This window comes from Callospermophilus lateralis, chromosome 10 (assembly GCF_048772815.1).
Source record: "Callospermophilus lateralis isolate mCalLat2 chromosome 10, mCalLat2.hap1, whole genome shotgun sequence".
In the NCBI taxonomy this organism is placed as follows: domain Eukaryota; kingdom Metazoa; phylum Chordata; class Mammalia; order Rodentia; family Sciuridae; genus Callospermophilus; species Callospermophilus lateralis.
Genome location: NC_135314.1, coordinates 128,598,718 through 128,624,956, shown reverse-complemented (window position 1 = coordinate 128,624,956; position 26,239 = coordinate 128,598,718). Strand labels below are relative to the sequence as shown.

General features: G+C 34.1%; 1 protein-coding gene across 5 annotated transcripts in view; it reads left to right on the top strand.

Annotated features, from left to right (window-relative positions):
• The window catches only part of Atp2c1 (ATPase secretory pathway Ca2+ transporting 1), a 133,224-nt gene that overhangs the window by 45,190 nt on the left and 61,795 nt on the right, over positions 1 to 26,239 (top strand). For all 5 annotated transcript variants that reach the window (XM_076868266.2, XM_076868269.2, XM_076868267.2 and 2 more), the window contains 4 exons: positions 19,000 to 19,110; positions 20,641 to 20,757; positions 23,133 to 23,222; positions 25,585 to 25,620. In XM_076868266.2, the coding sequence (XP_076724381.1) occupies positions 19,000 to 19,110; positions 20,641 to 20,757; positions 23,133 to 23,222; positions 25,585 to 25,620 (354 nt within the window). The remainder of the gene's footprint in view (positions 1 to 18,999; positions 19,111 to 20,640; positions 20,758 to 23,132; positions 23,223 to 25,584; positions 25,621 to 26,239) is intronic.

The window sequence follows — 26,239 nt, the reverse complement described above, 5'->3', positions numbered from 1 at the left end:
TGGAGAAATATTTGTTCCTGTCCTTGGCCTATTTTCTAAATGACTTATTAGGTTCAGAAGAGTTCCTTACACATTTTATAGATTTAACTTCTTGTCATATATATGGTTTACACATATTTACTCTGTTCATTTTCCTTTGTTGTGCAAAATAGTTTGGCATAGTCCAACTTATTTATTTATTTTTTGTTTATAAGGCTTTTGATATTAACTACATGAAGTAATGGCCAAGACCTGTGACATGAAGCTTTTCCCTTATGTTTTCTTCTATAAGTTTTACACTTTCAGGTCTTATGTTTAAGTAGATTTTTATTTATGATAGAAGATAAAGAATGGGTTTATTCTTTTGCGTGCAGATAGGCAGTTTTTCCATTACTCCCTTCATTGTGTTCTTGGCATCCTTGCTACAATTGACAGTATATGCATAGGACAATTTTTGGGCTCTCTGTTTCATTGATCTATGTATCTGCAAAGCAAGTATCATGCTGTTTATATTACTAAAGCTTTGTAATATATTTTGAAATCGGGAAGTATGCTACCTTCATCTATGTTTTACAAGATAAATTTGGTGATTTTTTTGGTAGTTCCATATAATTTTATAATCTTTTTCCCTATTTTTGTTAAAAAATGTATGTATCTATATCTATATATAAAATGCCATTGGGATCTTTGATAGGAATTGCATTGAGTCTGTAGACAACTTTTGGTGATAAGGGCATTTTAACAATATTGTCTTCCAATTCACGAACACAGGATATTTTCCCATTTGTTTGTGTTCTCAGTTTCTTACACCAGTGTTTTATAGTTTTCAGTACATGTTTTTTTTTGTTTGTTTGTTTTTTTTACCCCTTTAGTTTATTCCTAGGTAGGTTGTTCTTTTTGATGCTATTATAGATGAATTGTTTTTCTAATTTCCTATTCAGATAGTTTATTAGTATAGAAACTTCACTGATTTTTGTATGTTGATTCTGTATCTTGTCACTTTACTGAATTAATTTATTGGTCCTAGCAGTTCTTATTTTAGGGAGGCCTTTAAGATTGTTCTTTATATAAAATGTAGACTGAAAATGGACAGTTTTACTTAATTCCTTTGTGATATGAATGCTTTTTATTTCATTTTCTTGTTCCATTGCTCCTGACTAGTATTTCCAGTACTGTGGTGAAAAGAAGTGGTAAAAAGTGGCATTCTTGCCTTGTTCCTGATCTTTTAGGACAAGCTTTCAGTTTTTCAGCTTTGAGTGTAACGTTGGCTGTGGGCATTTGAAGTACTTTCCTTCTGCCCCTTGTTTAGTGAGAATTTTTTAAATGAAATGGGCTTGAATTTTTTCAGATGCTTTTTCTCTGGCATCTGTTGAGATGATCTTTCAACTGCATGTTCATGTTTTAAATGGTTGATTTTATGCACCTTATTTATTTGTATGTTAAACTATCCTTGCGTCACAGGGACAAATCATTTGGCCATGGTATAGGGTCTTTTTAATATACCATTGGACTTATATTGCTAGTATTTTGTTGAGTTTTTTTTTTATCTCTGTCTTTGTCAGGGATGCTGGCCTGTAGTTTTTTTGCTTTGCAGTGTGTAATGCTAGCCTCATGACATGATTTTGAAAGTGTTCCTTTTTTTTTTTCAATGTTTTGAAGGAGTTTAACAAGGGTTGTTGTTAATTCTTCTTTAAACCATTGGTAGTATTAGGTGAAGCCCTGTGATCCTTGACTTTCTTATATTGGAATTGTTGGGAGGGTTTTTTTTTTTTTTTTTGCGTGTAGTGCTGGAGATTGAACCCAGGGCTTTGTATGTTGCTTGGCAATTGATCTGCTTCTTGTTCAATCTTTTTATTTTTCATGATTCAGACTTGGTAGATTGTATGTTTCAAAAATTTATTCATATCTTCTATGTTATTCAGTTTGTTGGAGTATAATTGTTGACAGTGGTCTTTTATGATGTGTTACATTTCTCTGAAAGCAATTATAATGTCTCTTCTTTCATTTCTGAACCAGTCTTTTCTTTGTTTTGCCATAGTCTGGTAAAAAGGTTTGTCATGTATATATTATATGTATCTTTTCAGAAAGTTAACTCATACTTTCATTGATTTTTTTTTTTTCCTATTTTATTTATTTCTGTTCTAATCTTTGCTATTTCTCCCAACTTTGGGGTTCAGTTATTCTTTTCTAGTTTCTTGAGATGTAAATTTACATTGTTTGATATATCACACACAGACACACAGACACACACACTTTTGGTACTGGAGATTGAATCCAACGATGTTTTACCTCTGAACTACATCTTCAACTCTTTTTATTTTTATTCAAGAGGAGGTCTTGCTGTATTGCTGAGGGACTCACTAAGTTGCTGAGTCTGGCCTCAAACTTAAGAACATCCTGCCTGAGCCTCCTGAGTTGTTGGGATTATAGGCATGTTACACCATGCTGAGTGAGTTTTTTTTTTTTTTTTTTTTTTTACATGGAGGCATTTATTGCTATGAACTGCCCTCTTACTGTTTTTGCTAAATCCCATGCATTTAGTATCAGAATTTAATAGGGTAATGTGTAATTGGTTTCTCATTTCATTGTTGAAGAAAAAGGTACTAACACCTTTTAAAGCACTCTATGAAGTACTTTCATTTTTAATCTTGATTTTATTTATTTTTATGTGATGCTGAGGATCGAACTCAATACTTCACACGTGCTAGGCAGATGCTGTACCACTGAGCTATAACTCCAGCCCCAGGAAGGACTTTTAAAAATTTTATTGAAGTTTGTAAATAAATTTTTTGTTCAATTTGGAGGTAATATAGTAAATGTAGCTATACTTTGTAAGGATCAGTGATCCTATTCCTTATCTGATGTGTATCATAATGGAATAAGAAGTAACAATATTTGTCAAAGAAAGTGGAGCACCAAGAAAAATTCTATCTATTGTGGTAGAGGAATTGTTGGAAAGGTGGCAGAGGGATGCCAGTAAAAACCCTAGAATCAAAAATCAATTAAATGATTCAGAATAAAAGATCACTTGCTAGCATGTAAAACATTATTGAATTTATAATGAATTGGATACATAGGAAAATTGGTGGGATTGTAGCTCTCATATTCTTTACTATTTTTACCTGTTTTATTTTAAGAAAGTATTTAGTATGAGATAAGCATTGGGAATGAAAATGGGTACTTTGGGGGAAAGAGAAAGTTGTAATTTGTGGCAAAAAAGAGTTGGGGATGAATTGAAAGTATTTAGTTGGAGATTAGGGCTAGGGCAGAAAATATCAGGACTTTGCAACCACTGTTTCAGATTATACTTTTATTTTGGAGACCAACCTTTACCATTGCACGTCTGCTTACATCTAGGGATACACAATGAACAAACCATAATCTTTAGGCTTTTATTGCCTTGAGGATGTCATAAGGAACCATGATGTGAATTCTACAACCAAGTTTCATCTATAGGGAATTAATGAAAACTACTAAAGTAATTTATTGAATGTATACTGGTTATGATGACTTGAAAATATTTGTAATGTTTGCTGTAGTAATATACTAGATTGATTTGGTCAACTAGTATATATTACATCTCAGTTTTTTTTTTTCTTTTTTCTTTTTTAAGGTATCAGGGATCGAACTCGGAGGCATTCAACCACTGAACCACATTCCCAGCCCTGTTTTATATTTTATTTAGAGATAGGGTCTCACTCAGTTGCTTACAGCCTTGCTGAGTTTTTGAGGCTGGCTTTGAATTCTTGGTGGTCCTGCCCGGGGAGTACAGGTTTGGTCCACCATGCCTGGCTGTATCCAGTTCTTTAGATAGAAAGGGAAGTGACATCACTGAATTTTATTATTTTTTTGTAAAGCATTTGTATTGTAAAATACATTTAATATTAAGTTCACCATTTTAGCTATTAAGTGTACAATTCAGTGATGTTAATTAAATTCATTAAGTTCTTTGCAACTCTCACTATTATTTCTAAAATTTTGTTATCCCAAACTGAGACTCTTTACTCATTTAGCAGTAACTCCTGATATCCCCTCATTTCTAGCTGCTGATTACCATTAATCAACTTCCTATCTCTGAATTTGAGTGCTTTAAGTATTTCATACCTATAGTATTTTATATTATTCAATATATGTCCTTTTGTGGTTGACTTGTTTCTCATAGCATAAAGTTTTCAAGGTGCATTCATATATAGTATTTGACAAAAATTTATTTTTCATGGTTAAAATATTTCATTCTGTGTATATACCATATTGTGTTTATCCATACAGATGTGGATGAACACTGGGATTCTTTTCACTTGGTTATTGTGAAAAATGCTGCAGTGAACATTAGATTACAAGTATTTGAGCCCCTGTTCCTAATTATATTGAATATATACCTAGAAGTAGAATTGCTAGTCATGCAATTATTCTATTTAGCTTTCTTTCTTTGTTATGTTTTGTTTTTGAGATATAGGGTCTTGCTTTGTGCCCAAGTTGATCTTGAATTTGTGATTCTTCTGCTTCAGCCTCAGAGAAGATGGGACTACAGGCATGCACCACCACAACTGGCTTCTGTTTAGCTTATTAAGGAACCACCAAGCTGTTTTTCACAATGACTACACCATTTTATAGTTTCACTAACATTGTGCAAGGGTTCCAGGTTCTCCTGTCCTCATCAATAGTTATGTTTGCCTATTTCAAAACAGCCATCTTAACAGTTGATAGCTCTTTGTGGTTTTGATTTGTGTTGAATACCTTTTTATGTGCTTTTTTAGTCATTTTGTTTAGTCTTGTTTGGAATAATGTCTATTAAGTCCTTCAACCATTTAAAATTTTTTTTCTATTTTTTGTGTTTGTGGGTTTTTTTTTTTTTTTTTTTTTTTTGGTGGTGCTGAGGGTCAAACCCACAGCCTTGTGCATGCTGAGTACATACTCTTTCACTGAGCTACATACCTCCATTCTTTTGAATTTCAGGAATTCTTTGTATATTCTGATTGTCAGTCCCTTATTGGATAAAATATTTGCAAAACATTTCTTCCATTATGCAGGTTTTTTCACTTTCTTTATAATGTCAATGCCCAATTGTTGTAATGCTCAAAAGTTTTAAATTGAATCAGTTCCAATTTATCTACTTTTCTGTTCCTTGTGCTTTGATGTTATATCTAAGAATTTATTCCTAAGTCCAAGGCATGAAAATTTACTGTTTTCATCACTGGGTGCGGTAGTACACACCTGTTATCCCAGTGGCTTGGGAGGCTAAGGCAGGAGGATTGTGAGTTCAAAGCCAGCCTCACCAAAAGTGAGGCACTAAGCAACTCAGTGAGACCCTGTCTCTGAACAAAATACAAAATAGGACTGGGGATGTGGCTCAATGGTCAAGTGCCCTGAGTTCAACCCCTGTCCCCCTCCCTCCCCCAAATTACCATGTTTTCTTTTAAGAATCTGGGGATGGGGGTAGAGCTCAGCTCAGTGGAAGAGAATGTGCTTAGTATGCATGAGGCTCTGGTTTCAATTCCCAGCACTAAAAAAAACTCCTCACAAAAAACAAAAAACCCTAGGGTTTTATTTCTTATATTTAGGCTATTGATCCATTTTGAGTTATTTGCATATGGTGTGACATGAGCATGCTTCACTTTTTTTTTTTTAGTTATAGCTAATATACACTCTTTATTTTTCTTAAAGATTCTGTATTATTAAGTTTGAAGTTATAAGATCCATCTAGTGTATTATTTTGTCTTTATTTACTTATTGCATATCAGATGATTAATGGAGCTAAGCATTATAGTTCTTAAAGTATGTTCTTTATTCTAACAGTGATTCAAAATTAGGGGTGGTATGAAAAAGGATTGTAAATTTTGTTACATAAGAATGAAAATTGTACATAGCAAAAGCATAAAGTCAACTAACAGACTAGAATAAAATATCTGCACCATATTATAAAGAGCTATGATCCTTAATATATAAGAAATTGTTAAAAATTGATAGAATAAAACAGTGAGAGAAAAATACTCAAAATATATAATAACTTCTATAAAAGCACAACCATCACTCTTAAACCTAAGAGAATATTTCACATTCACCCATAGAGATATGCAAATTAAAATACCCGAGAAACTGTTTTGTAGCTATCACATTGGCAAAAATCAAAGTATAACAACCCATCCTGTGGGCAGGGTATAGGAAAACAGACATTATTGGTGTGAAAGTAAACCTTTTTTGTGGAGAATTTAGTAACGTACAACAAAACCTTATAGATCATTTGCTTTTTTTCCTGTCATTTTCTGTTCTGGAGATTTTTAACTGAAGGGACACCCCCAGCAGTGTTAAAATACTTTTACATGATTTGTGGATCATATGCACTCATAGTAAAGTCACATAGTTGTTTACTATGTGCTGTATAACAAGAATGAGGAAGATCTCTGAACAATTGAGTGATCTCCATAATATATTGAGTATAAAAGAAAGCATAGGTGGAATATGTTACTCCAAGCCAAAGAAGAAGAAATAAACCACACACTTATCTGCCCATTTGTGCAATTGGAAACATAGTCAGTATATGTTTAAAACTCAAGATTGCTTGCATAGAGAGAGGGTGGTTCAGAGAGATTGAAAGAAAGGAGGAGAGAGGTGTGACACGTGATTTATAAGAATTAAGTTATATATTTTTGTTGTTCTCCCTCCATTCCTCAGTCCTGGAGATTATATCTAGGGGTGTTCTGCCACTGAACTAAATTCCTAACCCTTTTCATTTTGGAATTTGAGAAGGAGTTTAAGTTACCCAAGGTGGCCTTGAACTTGTAATCCTCTATCCCAGCCTCCTGTCCCACCTCCAGTTGTAGGCGTGCCATGCCTGGTTCCAAGTTATATTTTGTATACTTAAAATTAAAGATGATGAGAGAGAGAGAGAGACCAGGGGTAAACATCTTAAATGTAATAATACCTCTTAACTATGAACAAACCTAAGACTAATGACAAACATAGCTATGCAAATATTATACTTGAGTAAGTAGATTTTTAAACAGTGGTATGGTTACTGTTCCAAAAGTACTTTATATATTTTAAATGAAGCAAATAAAAACATAATGGTGATAATGAAAGTCAGGTTTGTTATTATTTGAGAGAGAAGTTACAGGTAAGGAAAGGGATTGGCCTAAGTTACAGGTAAGGAAAGGGATTGGCCTGAACCCCAGGGAGTTAGATAGGAATTGGCAGGTTTTTAACATTTACAGATAGGTATAAAAAATATATAGTTCTTACCTCTGTCTGTTGTGAAGGCCTAGAAACTGTTACACTTCTGAACACAGTTCATCAATAAGAGAAACCGAGGCTCTCTGGAGAAATAGTTAATTCCAGTGCTAGAACTTGGAAAATACAAAGATAGGCTTGGACTATCTTGTGCCAGAAAGTAAGAAAGAGTGCAAAAATTGATGAGTGCTTGTCAAAAGGACTTTAGGAGCCAGCCTATTCAAGTCTCCCTGCAGGCTACAAATGGGACAGTTTGAGCAGTAGAATGATAGTAATGCATTAAAATCCATGGAATAAAGTAAGTGATACAAGATGTGAAAAGTGAATGTGTGTTTGTACAGGTGTGTATATGTGTATGTTTGCGCCCATGTACACACCAACAGAAATAAATAAAGGCAGGTTATTCCTTACAGTGGGATACCACTTATAAATACAGACAGAATGATGAGGTAAGAAAAACCTTCATCTGGTAACCATCATAGTAATGGTTATTCTAGGAAATGTAGTGAGGAAAAGTATGATAAGGTCCAGAATATTTTACATAGTCTCAAAGTATCTCCTTACAAGAGATTTATTACTTACAAATCCCAAAATAGTAACTTGATAGTTAAAGAATCTCACAGTTACCTTTTAACCAAGTGATCAAAATTGACACCACTGTTAAAGGGACAAACAGTATTGTGTTAGCATGCTTGGGCTTCCATGGCAGAATACTAGAGATCTGGTGACTTACTTAACCTCAGCAAAATCAAAAGTGCTGGCATTGGCTTCTGGTGAGGCCTCTCAGCCAAAGACAAACTATTTCTTGCTATTTTCACATGGTATGTTCTCTGTGTGCTTTTAATTCTGCCTTTTCCTGTAAGGATATTGATCCCATTGGATTAGAGACATCCTTATGACCTTATTAACCTTACTTTCTTTCTTAAAGTCTTATTTTGAAATACATTCACATTGGAGATTAAAGCTTCAGCATAATTTTGGAGGGGAAAGGGGGACACAATTTACTTTATAATAAACATGCTTCTTGATATGATTTATTGAGAATGATACAACATTACTTCTGTGATATACCCCTCCCTTCAAAATACATCACTGAAATCTATTAAGAAAAATTAGAAAAACCCAAATTGTAATTTTATAACATGGGGCTATTCTACACGATGGCCTGATTATCCTTTTCAAAATTACAAAGATAATGAAGGACCAGAAGACTAGGAATTGTTTTAGACTTAAGGAGGCAAGAGACAAAATAATTACATGCAGTCTGTGATATCAGTTTAATTTAAAAAAATAGTTAGTTTAAATTAGGAGCCAAGAAAGGACTCCATACAATAATTGGTTGCCATATCTCTTAAATAATATTCAGCACTATCTATCCTTGAGACCCACTCATCCTGGGGACCCACCATCCCTGCAGACTTTGATCTCACTAGTCTGGATTTTTGATCATAGGAATTTAGAAACTCGTCCCATTTGGTTTTTAATGTGAAGGCTGGAATTGAAAACCATTGCTCTATATCTAATTACTGCAAATCTTGAGGCTTGATCTGATTCATCTTTTAATTCATCTTTTAATTTTTTTTGGAAATAATACATGTATTTTTTAAAATTTTTAAAAGATGTTGATGGATCTTTATTTTATTCATTTATTTATATGTGGTGCTGAGAATTGAACCTAGTGCCTCGCACATGCTAGGCAAGCACTCTACCAGTGAGCCACACCCCCAGCCCCCGCTCCTATATTCTTCATAAGTGCCCCACTCCCAGCTGATTCTGAAACCCACCAAAATTTGAGAATTGCCATATTCCATCTTGCCCTTTAGATGATAAAACAATTTTTTCTTGGTGACTTGGGCAAATACAATTTAAAGGAAATCTTATCAACTTGCATATTAAAGGAGACATTCCTGGATATTTGTGAGCATTTTGTCATCTCTGTGGTCCTAGACTTCAATTTGGACCCTTATATTTAAAGTGGAAGTAACCCTTCCCTGGGTAACAAGGTTATTTTATAAGATTATGCTTATAGTACCTTTATCTTCCCATACCAGCATTTATTTATTGGTGGGGATGAACAGTAATCCTAATCTGATGTGACTTGCCCACTCTGAGATACTTGCTGACTTTTGTTCTGTCCCTTACCAGCTGCAATCTAATCCCTGAAGAGCTTCATCAGAAGCAGATTGACTTCCTTCTCCCATGGTTGCTACATTTGCCAATAAAATACAGTGTTCAGTTTTAGAATCCTTAACCCTCAGCATTATGAAAGGTGAAATATCTAGACTCACCTGGTCCTTGTAGAACATGTACCTAATTCATAAATGATGAAATGTTACTTTTCTGATCAGTTCTGCCATATTTTTTGTTCTGTGAATAATCATTTTAAAGCCACAGATATACTTCAGGATAACAGTGCTATTCTTTTTGCTGCATAATTGTCCATTAAGACGGGAAGTCTTAGTATTTTCCCCCCAATAGTAGTTTTGAAGCTTTCTGTTATTGAGAATTTTGCAGAGAATACCAAGATGACAAAAAAACAAGGTCACACCTGATCTACTGTTGGGATGAGGCAAATGCGTAAATGTTATATTATTAGTGTTATCTTAGAGCAAGGGAACTAGAATTTGAATACCTGTTATACGTTAGACACTGTGATACATACTTTTATAAATAGTATTTCTTTTAGTTCTTGTTAAAAATCAAAATAGGTATTATCCCAGTTTTCCACTGAGAAAAAAGACTCAGAGAAGATAAGCAATTTGTTCTGGGTCACACAGCTGGCAGAACAGATTTGGGATTACGAATTGGGATTAAGTCTGACCTTGCCGGGTTTCCCTTCCTGGGCATGAGCCTATTGGTGGGTTGCCCTGAGGTGGCGGAGAGGGGAAGGTGAGGCCAGTGGGGATGATATCTGATGCTGACTTCTGTTTTTTGCCCCAACTTCAGACCCTAATTGCAACAGGGGTGAGGGGAGAAACATGCAGTCCAATCTGGCTTTATTCAGGTTCTGTGGGATCTGGTCATATGCTAGAAGTAGGTAGGGAATTGTAGGAGAGCTGACTTAGAAGATAAAACATCTGATTAATAAAATAAGCAGTGTTGATTGTGTGGCAGACACTGAGACCTCTGTAATCTCTAGAACTATATATTTTCCAGAGACATCAGAAAAATTAAAGAATGATTGGGTTATTTTATTCCTTGAAATTAATTGAAGCAGATACTTATGAAGCCATTGGGAGAGCCTTTACAGGACATTTATTCAAGGTAATACAATGCCAACAATATTTGATCTTACTTGACATTTGATTAGCATATAGTAGATACAGGATACAAAAGAACTGTGTGAAGATGAAATCAGCAGGATGCTGAAACAGAAAGATTGATGAAACTTCTGAAGGAACAAGTACAGAGAAACAAACAATAGCAATCTTCAGAACCCCAGTGCAGGAGAAGGAGGTGATGAGCAAGGTGAAAATATTTTACTTTTAACCCTTGAAGGGAAGGAAAACAAAAAATACTCAAGTCTTTTTGATTTTTACGGGAAAATGAAACATACCTCTGGATGGGAGGGAGGCTGATAAAAATCCCAGAAAGTCTCTTTACTCTTGATAACTTTTAAGCACTGCTGGAGAAAAGAATGCATCCTATAAAATGTTATAGGGAAGCCCACCAGTGATTTTTGACTAGTATGAGTTCTAAGTGTTTTGTTCAAACTCTGTAATGGTACTATAAGCATAATCTTCCATTTCTCTGAAATAGCCAAAGAAATATGTGAGCTTATCAAACAGATTTCAGTGTAGATTTTGTCTTTATCAAGTGAACTTAAAAGAACAAGTTAACATAAGTTTAAATGGAAGAGCCTGCCTTTGCTGTTCCACATGTGATTTGTTGCTCATTACATTCTTTTGTTGAGCCTGCATCTTAATAAGTTTTATGGCAGGTAAATGTTGAATACTTGAACACTTCTGCTTTGTAGTCAAGACAGTACTGACAAGTGACTCCCCAGTTATTACTAGTTTTCTTCTGCCATTTTCCATGACAGTGTTTACTGCCTTGTTAAGATTTATAAGCAAAATCTGGAAAACCCACAAAATAAATGTGTTCTTTTTTTTTTTAACCTTTATTTTCTTTATTTATTTTTATATGGTGCTGAGGATCAAACCCAGTGCCTTACCCATGCTAGGCAAGTGCTGTACAGTTGAGCCACAACCCCAGCCCCATAAATGTGTTCTTTATATGGAAAATTTTGCTATTATTTTTGGTGAAGAACAATCTAAATAAAATGTGAATTTTATTTTTTTAAAAAGTCTAATCTTGACTGTGGTGCTGGCTTTGGTTTCTCTGGTTTTAAAGCTATAAACCCTTGGTGTTTAAATACAAGCCTTTTGATGAAGTCTAAATATGTAATACATAACAGTAGAACTGTTATTTGAAGTTGGGGACGAAGCCTGGGACCTTATCCCATCTTTCTGGCTCTGAAAAAGATGTTTGGTTTGATCCCTGCTGCATCATGTTGTTATTCTACTCAACTGAATACAATGTGGACATAAGTGGACTTTTATAGTGTTACAGAAAAAAACTGATTGCCTTAATTCTCAACCAGAAGCTAGATTATAGAAACTTGGTTTTGGACATTTTTATAACCAAAATTCGATACTTCTAATGGTAGTATCATGGGCCTTTCTTCAAACAAGGCTTGCAGATGTGTGCCAGAAGTGCTAATTCTACCTGGATTGTGTTTTATGCTTTATGCTTTTTGTGTTTTTATGTTTTATTATGTTTTATGTTTTATGACATTAAAGTAAATGACATTCTCACTTTTTGCTGTAATCAATAAGTGATTGCTTCTTAAATTGTGTAGGTCTGTTTGATTTCTGTAAGTCACTGTGAATATGTAGTTCTTGGTTTGGAACTGGTGTGTTACTTTTTTTCCTTCTGTCCGTAATATGCCTTCTTCACATTTGTAAAATGCAGTTGTAGGGTTTGATCGCTAGAATTTTCAGGATAATCCTACCTTCCCATGCTATGATTGCTAAGTGGTGTGGAAAGGTGCCTAGTTCTTTCATGTTAATTACTAGCACACTGAATGTGGCCAAAATGATTTTTTTTTTTAAGATTTTTTTTCCCTATTTCTTGACTTCTATTGGGTAATTTGAGTTATTTTTGCTGACCTCTTTTTTTCTTTCTTTTTTTTTTTGGTACTGGGGATTGAACTCAGGGGGCACTTGACTACTGAGCCACCTCCCCTGTCCTATTTTGTATTTTATTTAGAGAAGGTCTCATTGGGTTGTTTAGCACCTCACCTTTGCCAAGGCTGGCTTTGAACTCATGATCCTCCTGCCTCAGCCTCCTGAGCCTCTGGGATTATAGGCATGTGCCACTGCACGTGGCTTGCTGACTCATTTTTATAATCAGATTTCTGTCCGTGTGCTCTAAATGAGGTATAGAGTTATTATTATTTTACAAAAGGTGACTTTTCTCAAGTCACCTATGAACCTATGTTAGTAACTGATCTTAGGAGGTATTAACCTTTTAAAAGTGAATACTTAAATTTTTGAGTTTAATTTGACCATGCTTTTTAACCCTAGTAAGGCCAGTAATTATCAGCTTTGGCCACATATTTGATACAGCTTGGGGAGCTTTTAAAAATAAGTGTGTTTTGGCTTCACTTCAGGTCTAATGATTTATGTTCTCTGGGAATGGAACCTGGGCACTTGGATTAAAAAAAAAAAGATCCCTATCTTAATCTACTTTTGTTACATAATAGCATACCATAGACAGGAGGCTCAAACACCAGATGCATTTCAGAGTTTTGAAGGCTAAGGAATCTAAGATCAAGGTGTTGCTAATTGGTTTCCTCCTGATTATATTTTTTCTTGGAATGGGGATGTGGAAGAAAGCTTTCTGGTGTCTCATTTTATCAGGGCATTAATCCCATCATCAAGGCACCACCCTAATATCCATATTATCTCCCAAAGACTCCATCTCCATATACCATCACAGCAGGGATTAGGACTTCATCTGAATTTTAGAGGGGCATGCCCCATTCATATAGCAACCTGTGTAATTATGATCTGTGTCAATATCAGAAACTTATGTAAAGCAGTGCTTACACTCAAACATGAATGAATCATTTGCGGAACTTGGTAAAATGCAAAATTAGGTTTAGTAAATCTCTGATGGGATCTGATGCATATAGACCCCTTTCTAAATGAAATGAAAATTTAATTTGTTTATTTGTGTGTGTATAAGAGTTTTGGTATGACTTGGCTCTCCAGTTGAGTTAGTTACTTCTTCCGGTATATGTGGTTGTATGTACAGTGTGTGGTTTAGTAAATGTTTGGTGGTTCCATGAGTTAAGTAGTGAAAGGTACAGATTCTAATAAATGTAAAGCAACTGTAAGGAGACTAAGGTAAATTTGAGCTCAAGATTTGATTTTCTTGTTCTGGGGATTCAACTCAGGTAGGCAAGTACTCCACTGCTGAGCTACATCCCTGGCCCTCAGCATGATTTTGAGGCCAGATATGAGATCACCATGTTTAAAAGCTGGGACCATAGACAGTGAACTTCTTTAACAACATATGAAAGACATGACATCCCTTAAGATGATTTACTTTAAACTGAACTTGAGTCTTTATTTTATAATTCTCAAAATCAAAGCATAATTAAATCGTCCAAAGAATGTTGAGACAGTTCTTTTTTTGGCAGAGATTAAATGTTTGCCTAATAACATAAGCATAATATGTAATAGCTACTAAACTGTTACCGTAGTAGCCGCATTGTTTAACAGTCTCCCCCAGTGTGTGATGGTTCTACTTTCTCCAGCACTAGTTTTTAGTTGTCTTTTTTACTTTAGCCATTGTAGTGGGTATGAACATAGTTCTCATTGTGGTTTTTATTCATATTGTCCCATCTCTCATCTGTATTATTAGTTTTTTTCCTGTTAGATCATTTTAATGAACATAAACGCATGCTGTTATTTCATCTTAACACCAAAACTCTCTTAAAAAAATTGTTGTAATTAGAAAGAGTGCTTCTTACAAAAAGGCAGCTGCAAATTAGAGACCTTTGCAACAATTACTATTTTTTTCTTAAAGAATGGATGGGGTCCAGGAAATTATACTATAGATGAACACATCAGGAGCATCCCAAAGTTGTCTTCAGGAAATAGATCAACAAAATGTTTGCAAATTTCTGACCAAATAATTCTTCTAACAATTTAAGGATTACCCCCCCCCCCCCTTATTTTCATCTGTTCTTTTAGTTATACATAATAGTAGAATGCATTTTGACATATCATATATACATGGAGTTTGGTTTATCATTTTTGTGGTTGTACATGATGTGGAGTTATACTGGTCATATCTTCATACTCATATGAACATAGGAAAGTTACGTCGGATTCATTCTATTGTCTTTCCCATTCCTACCCCTCTCCCCCTGTCCGACAGGGTGAACCCCACCCCCCGTTGTTAGTCAGTATATGCATATCAGAGAGAATAGTCTGCCTTTGGTGTTTTGGGATTGGCTTATTTCACTTAGCATGGTAGTCTTCAGTTTCATCCATTTATTGGCAAATGCCATAATTTCGTTCCTCTTTATGACCGAGTAATATTCCATTATGTATATGTGCCAGTTTCTTTATCCATTCATCTGTTGAAGTTGCTCTCTCTTACTTAATTTAAAAGCATGACCTTTAATTCAGACAATTTAATCCACTTCAATAAACACCTTAGACTTATGGATAACATGTATCTATCTGCAAAGTTTAGTGGTAGAATGATGCTAATGCCCACAAAAACAGACAACAAAACCTGGTGACAGAATCCCTCTGATGAGGACAGAGGTTTTTCAAAAAGTGCCTGGGTTGGAAAGGTTAGGAGATTACATAAAACATTATATACAACTCTTTATTTAAAACTCAGTTCGTTTTAACATATGGGATAACAAGATTTAACATCTGTGGCTTACCTCCATTTCTTTATTGTAAAGATAGAGTTAACATTGCTGTGTATTAGGAACTACCAGTGTACTGCTTTGTCCTTGAAGATCTATCTGTCATACTAGTCTGAAAAACCAAACTATGGTTTTCCAACAAAGCTAAGAAAGTGTATCTGTGCAGAGATAAGAAGCTTATCTCTCTCTCTCTCTCTCTCTCTCTCTCTCACACACACACACACACACACACACACACACACACGTCAAGTCTGTCAGCCTTTGGGAGTTATCTTCCAACTCCTATTTATTTTATGCCTCTGTATCTAGTGTATGTATTGTTTCACAACTTTCCTATTATAAAAAATATAGTTAACATCTCAACACATGATCTTGTTTCTGGTTACCCAGTAGTATTATTTGGGTGCAGTGAAAGAAGGGATGAATAAGTGCACATTGGGGATTACAAAGTAGAAAACAACAACAACAAAAAAAACACAAACCAGATGTTGCAGGGTGGCAGTGGCATACACTTTTAATCCCAGCAGCTAAAGACGTGGGCAGGAGGATTGCAAGTTTGAGGCCAGCCTCAGCAACTGAGAACCCTGTCTCAAAGTAAAATATAAAGAGGGCTTGGGGTGTAGCTCAGCAGCCTTGGGTTCAGTCCCTGGTACTGTAGAAACAAACAGAAAACCCTGAAACAAACAAAACCAAAAAAAAATAAAACAAACACAGATGTGCAGATTTCACCATAAAATGCAAGGATCTACTTTGTAAGTCTGAGCTACTTGGCATATCCAGTGTTCTTACCCATTATTCCTAAAGCAGGGCCAGTGTTTTGTTTATTTTATTTTTTGCTTTTTATGGTATTGGGCTTGAAACCAGGAACACTTGGCCACTGAGTTGCATTCTCCAGCCCTCTGACTGCACCTGAAATTGATAGGCTTTCTTAGCAGAGAAACGGCCACTGCCACACCACCAGATGAGAGCTACCATCTTGAGGCTCAGCAAACCAGCTAACAATTCATGCAAAGTTGCTATAGATCCGAATAAAAAAGCCTTCCAGTTCATCATGAAAAAAGTCCCATTCCTCAGAGACTCACAGGTCATCTTTACCTGCATATGAATATAAATAACAACTAACAGCTACAATAAATGGCAATCTTTTTTCATTGTCAAAGGGTCTGTTGTTGTCTTTACTCAGTGAGCTCCCACAAATTGTTGCTTCTTTGGGCCAATATCTGCTTGATGTTCCTCTTTTGTGTCTGGCTCCTCTTGGGTAAGCAGGCTTGTAAAATAATTCCATTCATTTGGGGAGCTTTTGTGTCCTTCATCAGAATCCCTACCTGTCTTGTTGCTCACTGCGTCCTTGTATTTATGAATACATTTCTGCTCTTTTTTTTTCACTTTACTCACTTAGAATGACAAAGTTCAGTGTGATCTGGCATTCTGTACAGGACTTTATGATTTTGTTTTTCAGTTGCTTACCACTCCTGCACTTATAAACACTCTTGAGGCAATAGGTAGAGTTACAGTTGGAGAGCATCTCAAAACATATTTAGAGAGTTAACAACATGCTCCTGTAGAGCAAGATGAAATGAAATAATCTCATTTCCTCCTCGAGATTTTTTTAGCACTTTTGTGTCCATAAAATGGCTCTAAAGAATTTTATATAAATTATGATAAAATATAGACCATATCTATGTGCCAACCACACAAAGGGTACTTGAAAATTTTATGAATAGGCATATTTGGTACCAGAGTTAGCAATTTTTCTTATTTTTCCTCCCTCTCCCCCCCTCTTTTTTGGTGCATGAGTTAGAGATCCAACCCAGGGCCTTACACATATTAGGCATACTGTCTACCACTGAGCTACACCTCCAGTCAATATCTGAATGATAGAAGTATGTTTAAATAAGAAAACTTTACAATATCTGAATATCTGAATTCCCTTGATTTAGTTCTGTGATGACCTACTTGAGCTAGTTATATTATTGAGTATATACTATAACTATTAACTAGTTCTTAGGAAAAAAGTAACTATCAGATGAGCAGTTATTGCTTGTGGGTCAAATGCTGCATTAGTGAACCTAATCTCCAGTAAATTCTGTTTAGGCACTATTATCCCTATTTGATATGTAAGTAAATGATTTTCAGGAACCTTGAAGTACAAGATCTTTATTAAATGCCATTGTCACTGCAGGCAGTATAAACATTTGATCTTTTTATTTGCCTTACAATCTTTTGAAAAAAAAATTTTTAGTTGTAATTGAACACATAACTATTTTATTTATTTGTTCGTTTGTTTAATTACTTATGGTGCTGAGGATGGAACCCAGCGCCTCACACATGCTAGGTGAGCACCTCTACCTCTGAGCTACAACCCAGCTCCATTATTTGCTTCACAATCTTACAAGATGAAATGTCATCTGGTTTAATTCTCATTAAGTTATTAAATTTTCTTGAGTATTTAACTTAGAAATGTTCAGTGAATTCCTTTTCTCTGGCTTAGCTTGTTTCATAGATTTGAAATAAGGGCATTTTAGTGCCTCTAAACATGTGCAAGTTTTATAAATTTCCCAATTTTTCTCTTAAGTCTTATAATTTTAAGACCTTGCATGAAAGAAAGGTAATCTATAATTTCCTCAGTATTTTTAATCATTAATATCTCCTTAATAAAAGTGGGAAAAAAAGAACTGTTGCTCTTTGTTTCAAGATATTTAAAACATTCAGCAATGCTTTTTTTTTTTTTTTAAATACATGAGATTAGAAAACTTGTCTTTGGCTCCAGTAATTTGATCACCCAGAAGAAATACTTTTCTCCCTCAGCTATATACTGTTTTTTTTTTTTTTTGCACTAAATTGAGATTCTTTTTGCGTACAGGCCTCTGTGCTGAATCTTAAATTATTATTTGATCTCATTTGTTGACTTAAAGAAATGTTATTTAAAAATTTTATCCTAAAAATGTTGATTATCTCAGTTTGATAACATTTCATCTGAAAGCTTAAAATTTGGATCTGGATAGTAAGATGATCACTTTAGTTTCAGTATTCTTTTAATCAAATGGATGTGTAGCAACTGAGGTGCTTTTTTTCTCCAGAGTTTCAGTAGTGGAGAGGTTTTCCCCTTTCTCCAGCCTACTCAAAACTTTTCTTACATAAGAAATCTCAGCCTAGGACCAAAGACAAGTCTGAATTGGGCATTTGTTTCTAGAATTGTGTGAACTCTATCTTATAGGTATTTGCTAAGAAAGTTGGTCAAGTCAGTAATCCCGTTACTGCCTTTCTTGTGATGTACTCTGCACATTACCCTTTCACTCACCTGTGCATCCTCTGCTTGTCTGGTCTTTTTTCTTCTCATTTTCCTTCTAGTTTGGGGATAGCTTTTTAATCTGACTTGCTGTCCTGGTGCTTTGGAAGAGTAGCTGGGCGTCCATTCTGGGCAGAAAAGGGTAGAGCTGATCAAGGGGAATAATTAAAATGGAGAGAGCTTAGCTGGTCCTTGTTCCTTGTGTTAAACATAATGAGAGGATTATGATTATGTGTAATTATCAGGATCTGATAGATGGGACACCTGTTTTTACTCTTTTTTTTTGTTTTTGGAGAAATAGCATCTTTTTAATGTAAAGATTTTGAGTTCTAGCTGGCACTGGTGGCTTAAGTTTTCAAATATACTTTCAAGAAAAATAGCTGTGGTTAATATGAAGGTGCCTTATTAGGACTCAGTGCTCATTAGTCTGAGAATATTTTTTTAACCGTGGAAAATGAGTTATTTTAGATTTTCATTTATTATTCTGGATTGCATTGCAGTTGTTTTAATGTATTCAACTAGTTTTCCTTTGGTTTTTATTTCCTAGGTTGCACGTTTTCAGAAAATACCTAATGGTGAAAATGAGACAATGATTCCTGTATTGACATCAAAAAAAGCAAGTGAATTACCAGTCAGTGAAGTTGCAAGCATTCTCCAAGTAAGTGGTTGGTGGGAGAAAGGGAATAGATAGTGTGAAATCAGTCTTTTAGGCTTTATCAATCAGTGCTGCCCAATATAAGTTTTTTCAAGGATAGAAATACTGTTTTGTGCTGACAGTATGGTAACTGTTGAGCTTGAAATGTGGTTAAACTTGACTGAATTAACCATGACTATATGAAACTTGACTCCTGTGATAGAGGAACTAAATTTAATTCTTTTATATAACTATACTGTGGTTACTGGCTACCAGATTATGACATTGCAGCTCTAGATCACTAGCATTGCCAGAAACTACTCATGCTGTGTAAGCACTAGTTGGATTAGGAAAATAATCAATTTAATTAGTAACATAGTGTTTAGAGTTTATCTTTTTTTATAAGGGTTTTCTAAAGTGAAATAAAAGCTAAGTGCAAGTTCAGATTGCAAATAAAATTTAATTGCTTGTGTAATTTTTTCTTTTCTAGTTTTAAAAAGCACATCTATTGATACATGAAGAAAAGAGTGCTTTTAACTTTTCCTTCAGACATTCACATATTTTGATTGTGGCATTAAAAACATTGCTTTTTTTCTTTTTTTGGCAATAGTAGGGATTTAACCCAGGGTGTTTATACTTGATAGTCAAGCATTATGCACTGAGTTATAGCCTCAGTCCTGTTATCTATTTTTTGAGTTTTTTATTTGTTTATACTTTATTTTAAGTATGTTTAAGTTTTGAAAGTCTCGATTATTGATCTCTATTTTAAAGCTTTCTGTCAGGGCAGCTAGTTATTTTAGGCTGCAGGAAGTTTCATTTTTTAATAATAGCTACCATAGAAAACATGACATAGTAACTGAAGGATTTATATGGTATTATCATAGATGGTATTATAATGTCCCATGAATAAGTTCATCTTAATTACCTCAAATAACTTAAGAAGTACAAATTTCCAGCCTAAAATAATTGTACAATCCAAGAACAAAAAGTAATATTAACCTTAGGGTTTTGATAGACTTGGAGAATGAGGCAGGCATTTATAACCTCTAAATATTCTTTTGGAAAATAATTTTGCTTACAGTTTTTGAAAATCAATTTTATTGAGGTATAATTTACATAAAATACAATGCACTGATTTTAAATGTACAGTTTGCCTTTTGAAAATGTGACTAATACCAAATTAAACGGAACATTTTATCATGCCAAAAGTCTCCCACAGGGGCTGTGGCTGTGACTGTGGCTCAGTGGCAGAGTGCTTGCATTGCATATGCAAGGCATTGGGTTCAATCCTCAGCATCACGTAAAAATAAATAAATAAAAATATTGTGTCCATGTATAACTAAAAAATATTAAAAAAAAAAAAAAGACTTCCACATGTCCCTTTGGAGTTGATTATCTCCAGGTAACTACTGAGAAGCTTTTTGTAACCATACATTAGATTTCACAATTGTAAACTTCCTGTAGATGTGCTCATACACTGTGTAGTCTTTTATGTTTTTCTTCTTTTGTTCTGTGCTAACATTTTTGATAACTTTTGTATATAAAATTGAATAGGCTGATCTTCAGAATGGTCTAAACAAATGCGAGGTTAGTCATAGGCGAGCCTTCCATGGCTGGAATGAGTTTGATATCAGTGAAGATGAACCACTATGGAAGAAGTATATTTCTCAGGTGAGATATTTTAATTTGTTTCTCTGCTGTGTTAATTTATGTGGATTTTTTTTTAAAATATAGTTGTTTACTTTTGTGAGGTTATTTATGGAGAAAGAAAATAAATTTTAAAAAACATTTTTCTCTAATAATTTAAATATATTAGCATTTACTGTTAGGCTGGAATTTCTGTAATTTTTAGTTTATAACTTTTAAAGGGCAACATTTTCTATACTAATAGATCACACAAAGATGATCTTGTTGGCTGTAATTTCCTTTGCAGATATTGAACATGTACTATTTTAATTATAGGAATGCTAATAATTTTTAAGGCAATCATGGCCAGTTTAGAAAATTATTTAAGTTCAGCAATTTAAACTCTTAAGTGCCTGGGTATAAATTAGATCTTAGTTTCTTACTAACTGTATAATCTTCTTTAACCTCTGTTAAAAAAGGCTATAACCTGCGTAGATAGTAAGCTATTTATAATGATCTTATTATTCTAATCTTTTAGAAAAGATATATAGGATTTTTTTTTTTTTTAATAACAATTACGTTTGTGTAAAAACTTTAACTAGTGGGGATGGTTTGCTAAACAAGTAAGTTCTTTTTAGTAAAGAAAAATTCAGTGCCTTTAACCAGCACATTTCTCCCCTGTCCCTTCCAGTAGGTTCTTTTTTAACAAGATTTATGTTTAACTTTTCTAAAGGGTTCTTGCTTGATAAAGAGCACAGATTTATCAGTCTTAACTTTGCATGTGAGTTTGTCTAAAGTTGCAAAATCGAAATGTTAGGGATTGAAAGATCTTTGTGTATGTGTCTTATTTTATGGAATATTTTTTACTTTACATAATTGTATTCTCATATTTACCATAGTTTCATCTTATGTAAAACTTCAGAAAGTATTAACATAGTTTACTCTGGAAATGCTTTGAATGATTTTTATTTTTTCTTGTTACTAAAGCTAAAGTGCCTATCTCTTGGGATTTCTGTGAAAATTAAACAGTACACATATAAGCATAAACAACAATTAACAGAAAATATCAGTTGTTAATCATAAAGTACTGGGTGACTCTTAACTCCTTTCACAGATCTCTGAATTTGTGGTTCTGTAAACATCTGTCTGGTGTCTACAGCCTACCAAGTGGTATGCTTAATTAGTACTATGGCACAGCCTTTTTAGCAGGGAAGAAAAGACCATGGGCATTGCTCTGAAAATGTGATGGTTAACAGCTACATTTTGAATAGAGTTTTATGGTTTACACAGTACATTTGTAGTTAATCCTTATCACAAATTCCTTGATATAAGGTTCCATTTCACAAGGTGATGAATCTGGGTGATGATTAAGTTGCCACACAGTTGACAGGAATTGCATTGTGTCGTGGTTTGTCAGACCTTAACTATATTGCAGTTGTAATTTTATTTTGCTAGAGCAGTGATGTCTGCCCCACCCCTACCCTTACTCCCTGCACTCAGTTAGGGATTGTTTTAAAAAATCTGATGCTAGATCCAGTGCCCTGTGATTCTAATTTAATTGGTCTGGTGTGAACCTGGGCATTATTGGCATTTGTTACAAGTTCCTTTTGTGAATCTCTGGTGAAGTAATATTGAAACCACAGCAATGGAGCTGTGGCTTCTGTATTCATAAACTGTGATATCTAGGGCCTGGGACTCTTTGCTGGCAAGATTCTTTGTAACGCATTTATGTTGCAACTTTGACAGTGAGGTATCACTTTAGCATAGGAAAAACATTAAGGAGTAAGTCTAACTGGAAGAATTTGGGGTGATTCTGTTAGTTGGCCTTTTAAGTGCTGCCTAATTGGATTGATCATGATACGGTTCTGTTTCTGTCACATAAAAGAAAACTAGCCTTGAGGAAAATCCTCATTTTTTTTCGTGGAGTGGATCTTAGTGTCTTTTCCTGGCCATCTCTGGGGGTTATACCTGTGGCATGTGTGTCAACCACAGCATTGTTATCTACACAAATTTACCTATTTGAGGAATGTTTAAATCACATGATTTAGGTGTTCTAACTTGTGTTTATCCTAAATCTTTAGCTTAAAAATCGAACTCAGCTTTTTCTAGATGCAGTAGAAATTCAGAACAGCTTTATTTATTAAATTAATATAATGCTAAAATACATGTATGCTATAAGAAATTGGGAATTCCTTGTTTTAAATGTTGATATTTTCTCTTTATGAAAAGGAGCCACTGTGAAGCTTTTATATGTAATTATATGTAATTACTTTTATGAGTAATTGAAAAGATATATAAAATAAACCAATTGTATACTCTCATAATTTTCAAATCATGTCCTTTTGAGCCTTTGCTGAGATAGCACAAAACTATCATTTGTGTAAAAACAGTGTTGAATTGCTATTTGTTTTTACTTTCAGTTTAAAAATCCCCTTATTATGCTGCTTCTGGCTTCTGCAGTCATCAGTGTCTTAATGCATCAGTTTGATGATGCCGTCAGTATTACTGTGGTAAGAAAAAACACATTTTAATTTGTTAACTATGTAAAATTTTTTTTGAAAATGAATTAAAACTTTCAGGTTTTTTAGTTAATATATGAATTTACTTTTAATTGTATTAGTCATTTTTGTTCATTTTTGAGATGGGCTCTCACTGTGTTGTCCGGGATGTCCTTGAACTTGTGGGCTCAAGCGATCCTCCTATCTCAACCCTGATTTGAGATTTTAGGCATGTGCCACTGTGCCTGGCAGTTGTAGTAATCTTCAGTATTGTTTAAAGGTCTGTGATTGGCACCTCTGAAAATTATTTAATAATAGGTATGAAATAGTGCATAATAATTTTCCAGTTAAATATAAAATTCCTTTTACTTTTCAGTTGAAGCTATTTTTACTAATTGCAAACTAAAGCCTGACCTTTGGAATTAAAAAAACATTCTTTAACATTGCACACTGTGTTTACTGTATACAATTTTATTATTTTCAGCTGGGTTATTGTAGCTTTGATTGAATAATTTTTTTCTTGTACCATGTTTTATTGCAGTATAAAAACTTTTAGTAAGTTCAAGCATTCATTAAAGCATATGTGGTATGCTTAAGAATGTAGTAGATATTAATGCTGAACTGTATTTCCTGAAGTAATGCTTTTGGATACCCAGGAGTCCCAGAGTTTTGTTCCAGGGCTATGTTGAAACTATTTTAATAACACGAAAGCATTATTTTTTCTTTTTACTGTAGACTTTTGTTATCAATGACACAAAAATAATAGCATATAAAACTTTTAGAGTCTTGTTAGCACAAATCAGAGTTCCCAAATAATGATAATATTGTTTCATTATTTCTCTTAAGAATGTTTTTGATACAGCAGTAAAAATTAATTTTATTACATCTTGACCCTTGATTATAGACCTTGTTTGAATATATGTGTAATGAAATGGGAAGTGTGATTAAACACTATTGTGTATTGAAGTATGATGGTCAAAGGAAAGGACAGTGTGAAGTGGACTAGATTTTTACTTGAAAGGATAACATTGTTAATGATAAAATTCAGGCTTTCAAGCAATAATTAAAAATTCTGATAAATTTTATTCACTGTTGTGAGCTCTAAATAGCTTTCTAAAACATTAGACCAATGAGATTGTATTGATTTCAACAAATATGTGTAGTTTTTAAACTATTAGGAAAAGAATCAACATTTAGAATATTTGCAGGGTAAAAGTTTGATTGAAGCTGGGTGTGTTGGTATATGCTTATAATCCCAGTGACTTGGAAGACTGAGGCAGGAGGATTGCAAGTTTGAGGCCAGCCTGGGCAACTTAGTGAGACCCTGTCTCAAAATAAAACTAAAAAGTGCTGGTAATGTAACAATATCGACAAGTGGTAGAGCACTCCTGGATTCAATCCCCAGTATTTCTCCCCCTGCCAAAAAAAAAAAAAGATTAAAAGTGCAAGATTGAGGGCTGAGTTTGTGGCTCAGTGGTAGAGCGCTTACCTAACATGTGTGAGGCATTAGGTTTGTTCCCCTGCATTGCATTTAAAAAAATAAACAAATACATAAACTAAAGGTATTGTGTCCATCTACAACTAAAAAAATATTAAAAAAAAAATTCAAGATCGATCAATTAATTTTGACATAGTAGGTTAAGGAAAGTGTCTTGTTGTGGTTTTAAATTCTGCATTTCAAATTACCTTTAAGTGGTGCCTATGAAGTTTTAGGGTATAGTAGCTAAGAAGAATATCCATAGTCATCTGGAATAGCTATTAAAATATTCCTCCCTTTTCCAACTGTTTTCTGAGACTTGATTTTTTTTCCCCGTATTTCCTTTTAAAAGTCCTCTCATTCTGCTGCTTCTGCCTGAGCAGTATATTGCAGCAGATTGAATAATAGCAGATTGAATAATAATAATTAAGTCAGATATTAAATATAGAAAAATTTGACCTGAGGTATAGTGGATTAAATATTTTCCTAGAATGTGCAAGGTCCAGTACCACTGAATGAATGAATGAATCTGCCACTTTTCTTACAATTGTTTAGAAAATACATTTTTCAGAAAAAAAAGTTGTATTGACATAACAAAATTTTAAAAACAAATTAATAAGTAGAAAGTAATACCGAGTAATTGTAAAAGTATTAAAATAGGAAATAAAACCCACATAAACAAGGAGGTCCTCAGTTTGTGTGAGCCTGAAGGGGTTCTAAGATCAAAAAGTTTGAGAAGCTTTCTGGGGGGATGACAAGCCATTGATTGTTCCCCCATCAGGCTTCAAAGTTGTGATTTCTTCTCCATCTGACATAAGTATTTAAAATGTTATCTTGGGACTGCATATAGTTAATGTCAGTGTCTGATTTAAAAGGTTGTTTCTTTGTTTTGTTTAGGCAATACTTATTGTTGTTACAGTTGCCTTTGTTCAGGTGAGTGAGTAATCTATTTTGCCAATGTAAAAATGATGTTACTTACTTTTAAAATTAAAGACACTTATGGTAATATTTATAGTTGTTGATGGTGAAAGTTCCTGTCCAACAGTTTATTTTTTGTATTTGAAGTAATTCAGATATAAAGGACTCTTCAAGGAAGTTCATGAGGCTAAGGTATTTCTTTGGTATAGGTAGTGAGATGAAAAAAATCTGCTTAGTAGTAGTAGTAGTCTTAAGAATAGTTAAAGCAGTTGGGAGCAAAAAAGCACAGTAATATAAATACAATCCAGCAATATTTTAAAATAATTTTCTAATTAAAAAATCAGGCCAGGGTTTATGGTTTTATAATAGTCTTATGTTTTAGTATCTAATAAAGACCTGAAGCAAAGAGTGCAGAATTAAATGGTCAACTTCAAGTATCATCTGAAGAAAATTTAGTGGATTTCTGTGATTGATTCCTTGAGCACAGTTTTTCCCTTTTATTTACTGAATTTATTTTCTAATCTTATTTTATTTGAACTTTTTTTGGTAATTAAAATGCTTCTAAAACAGTTGGTGAACCCCCCCCCCACACACACACACTTTAATATTCTATTCTTAAAGGGATGTTCTGATT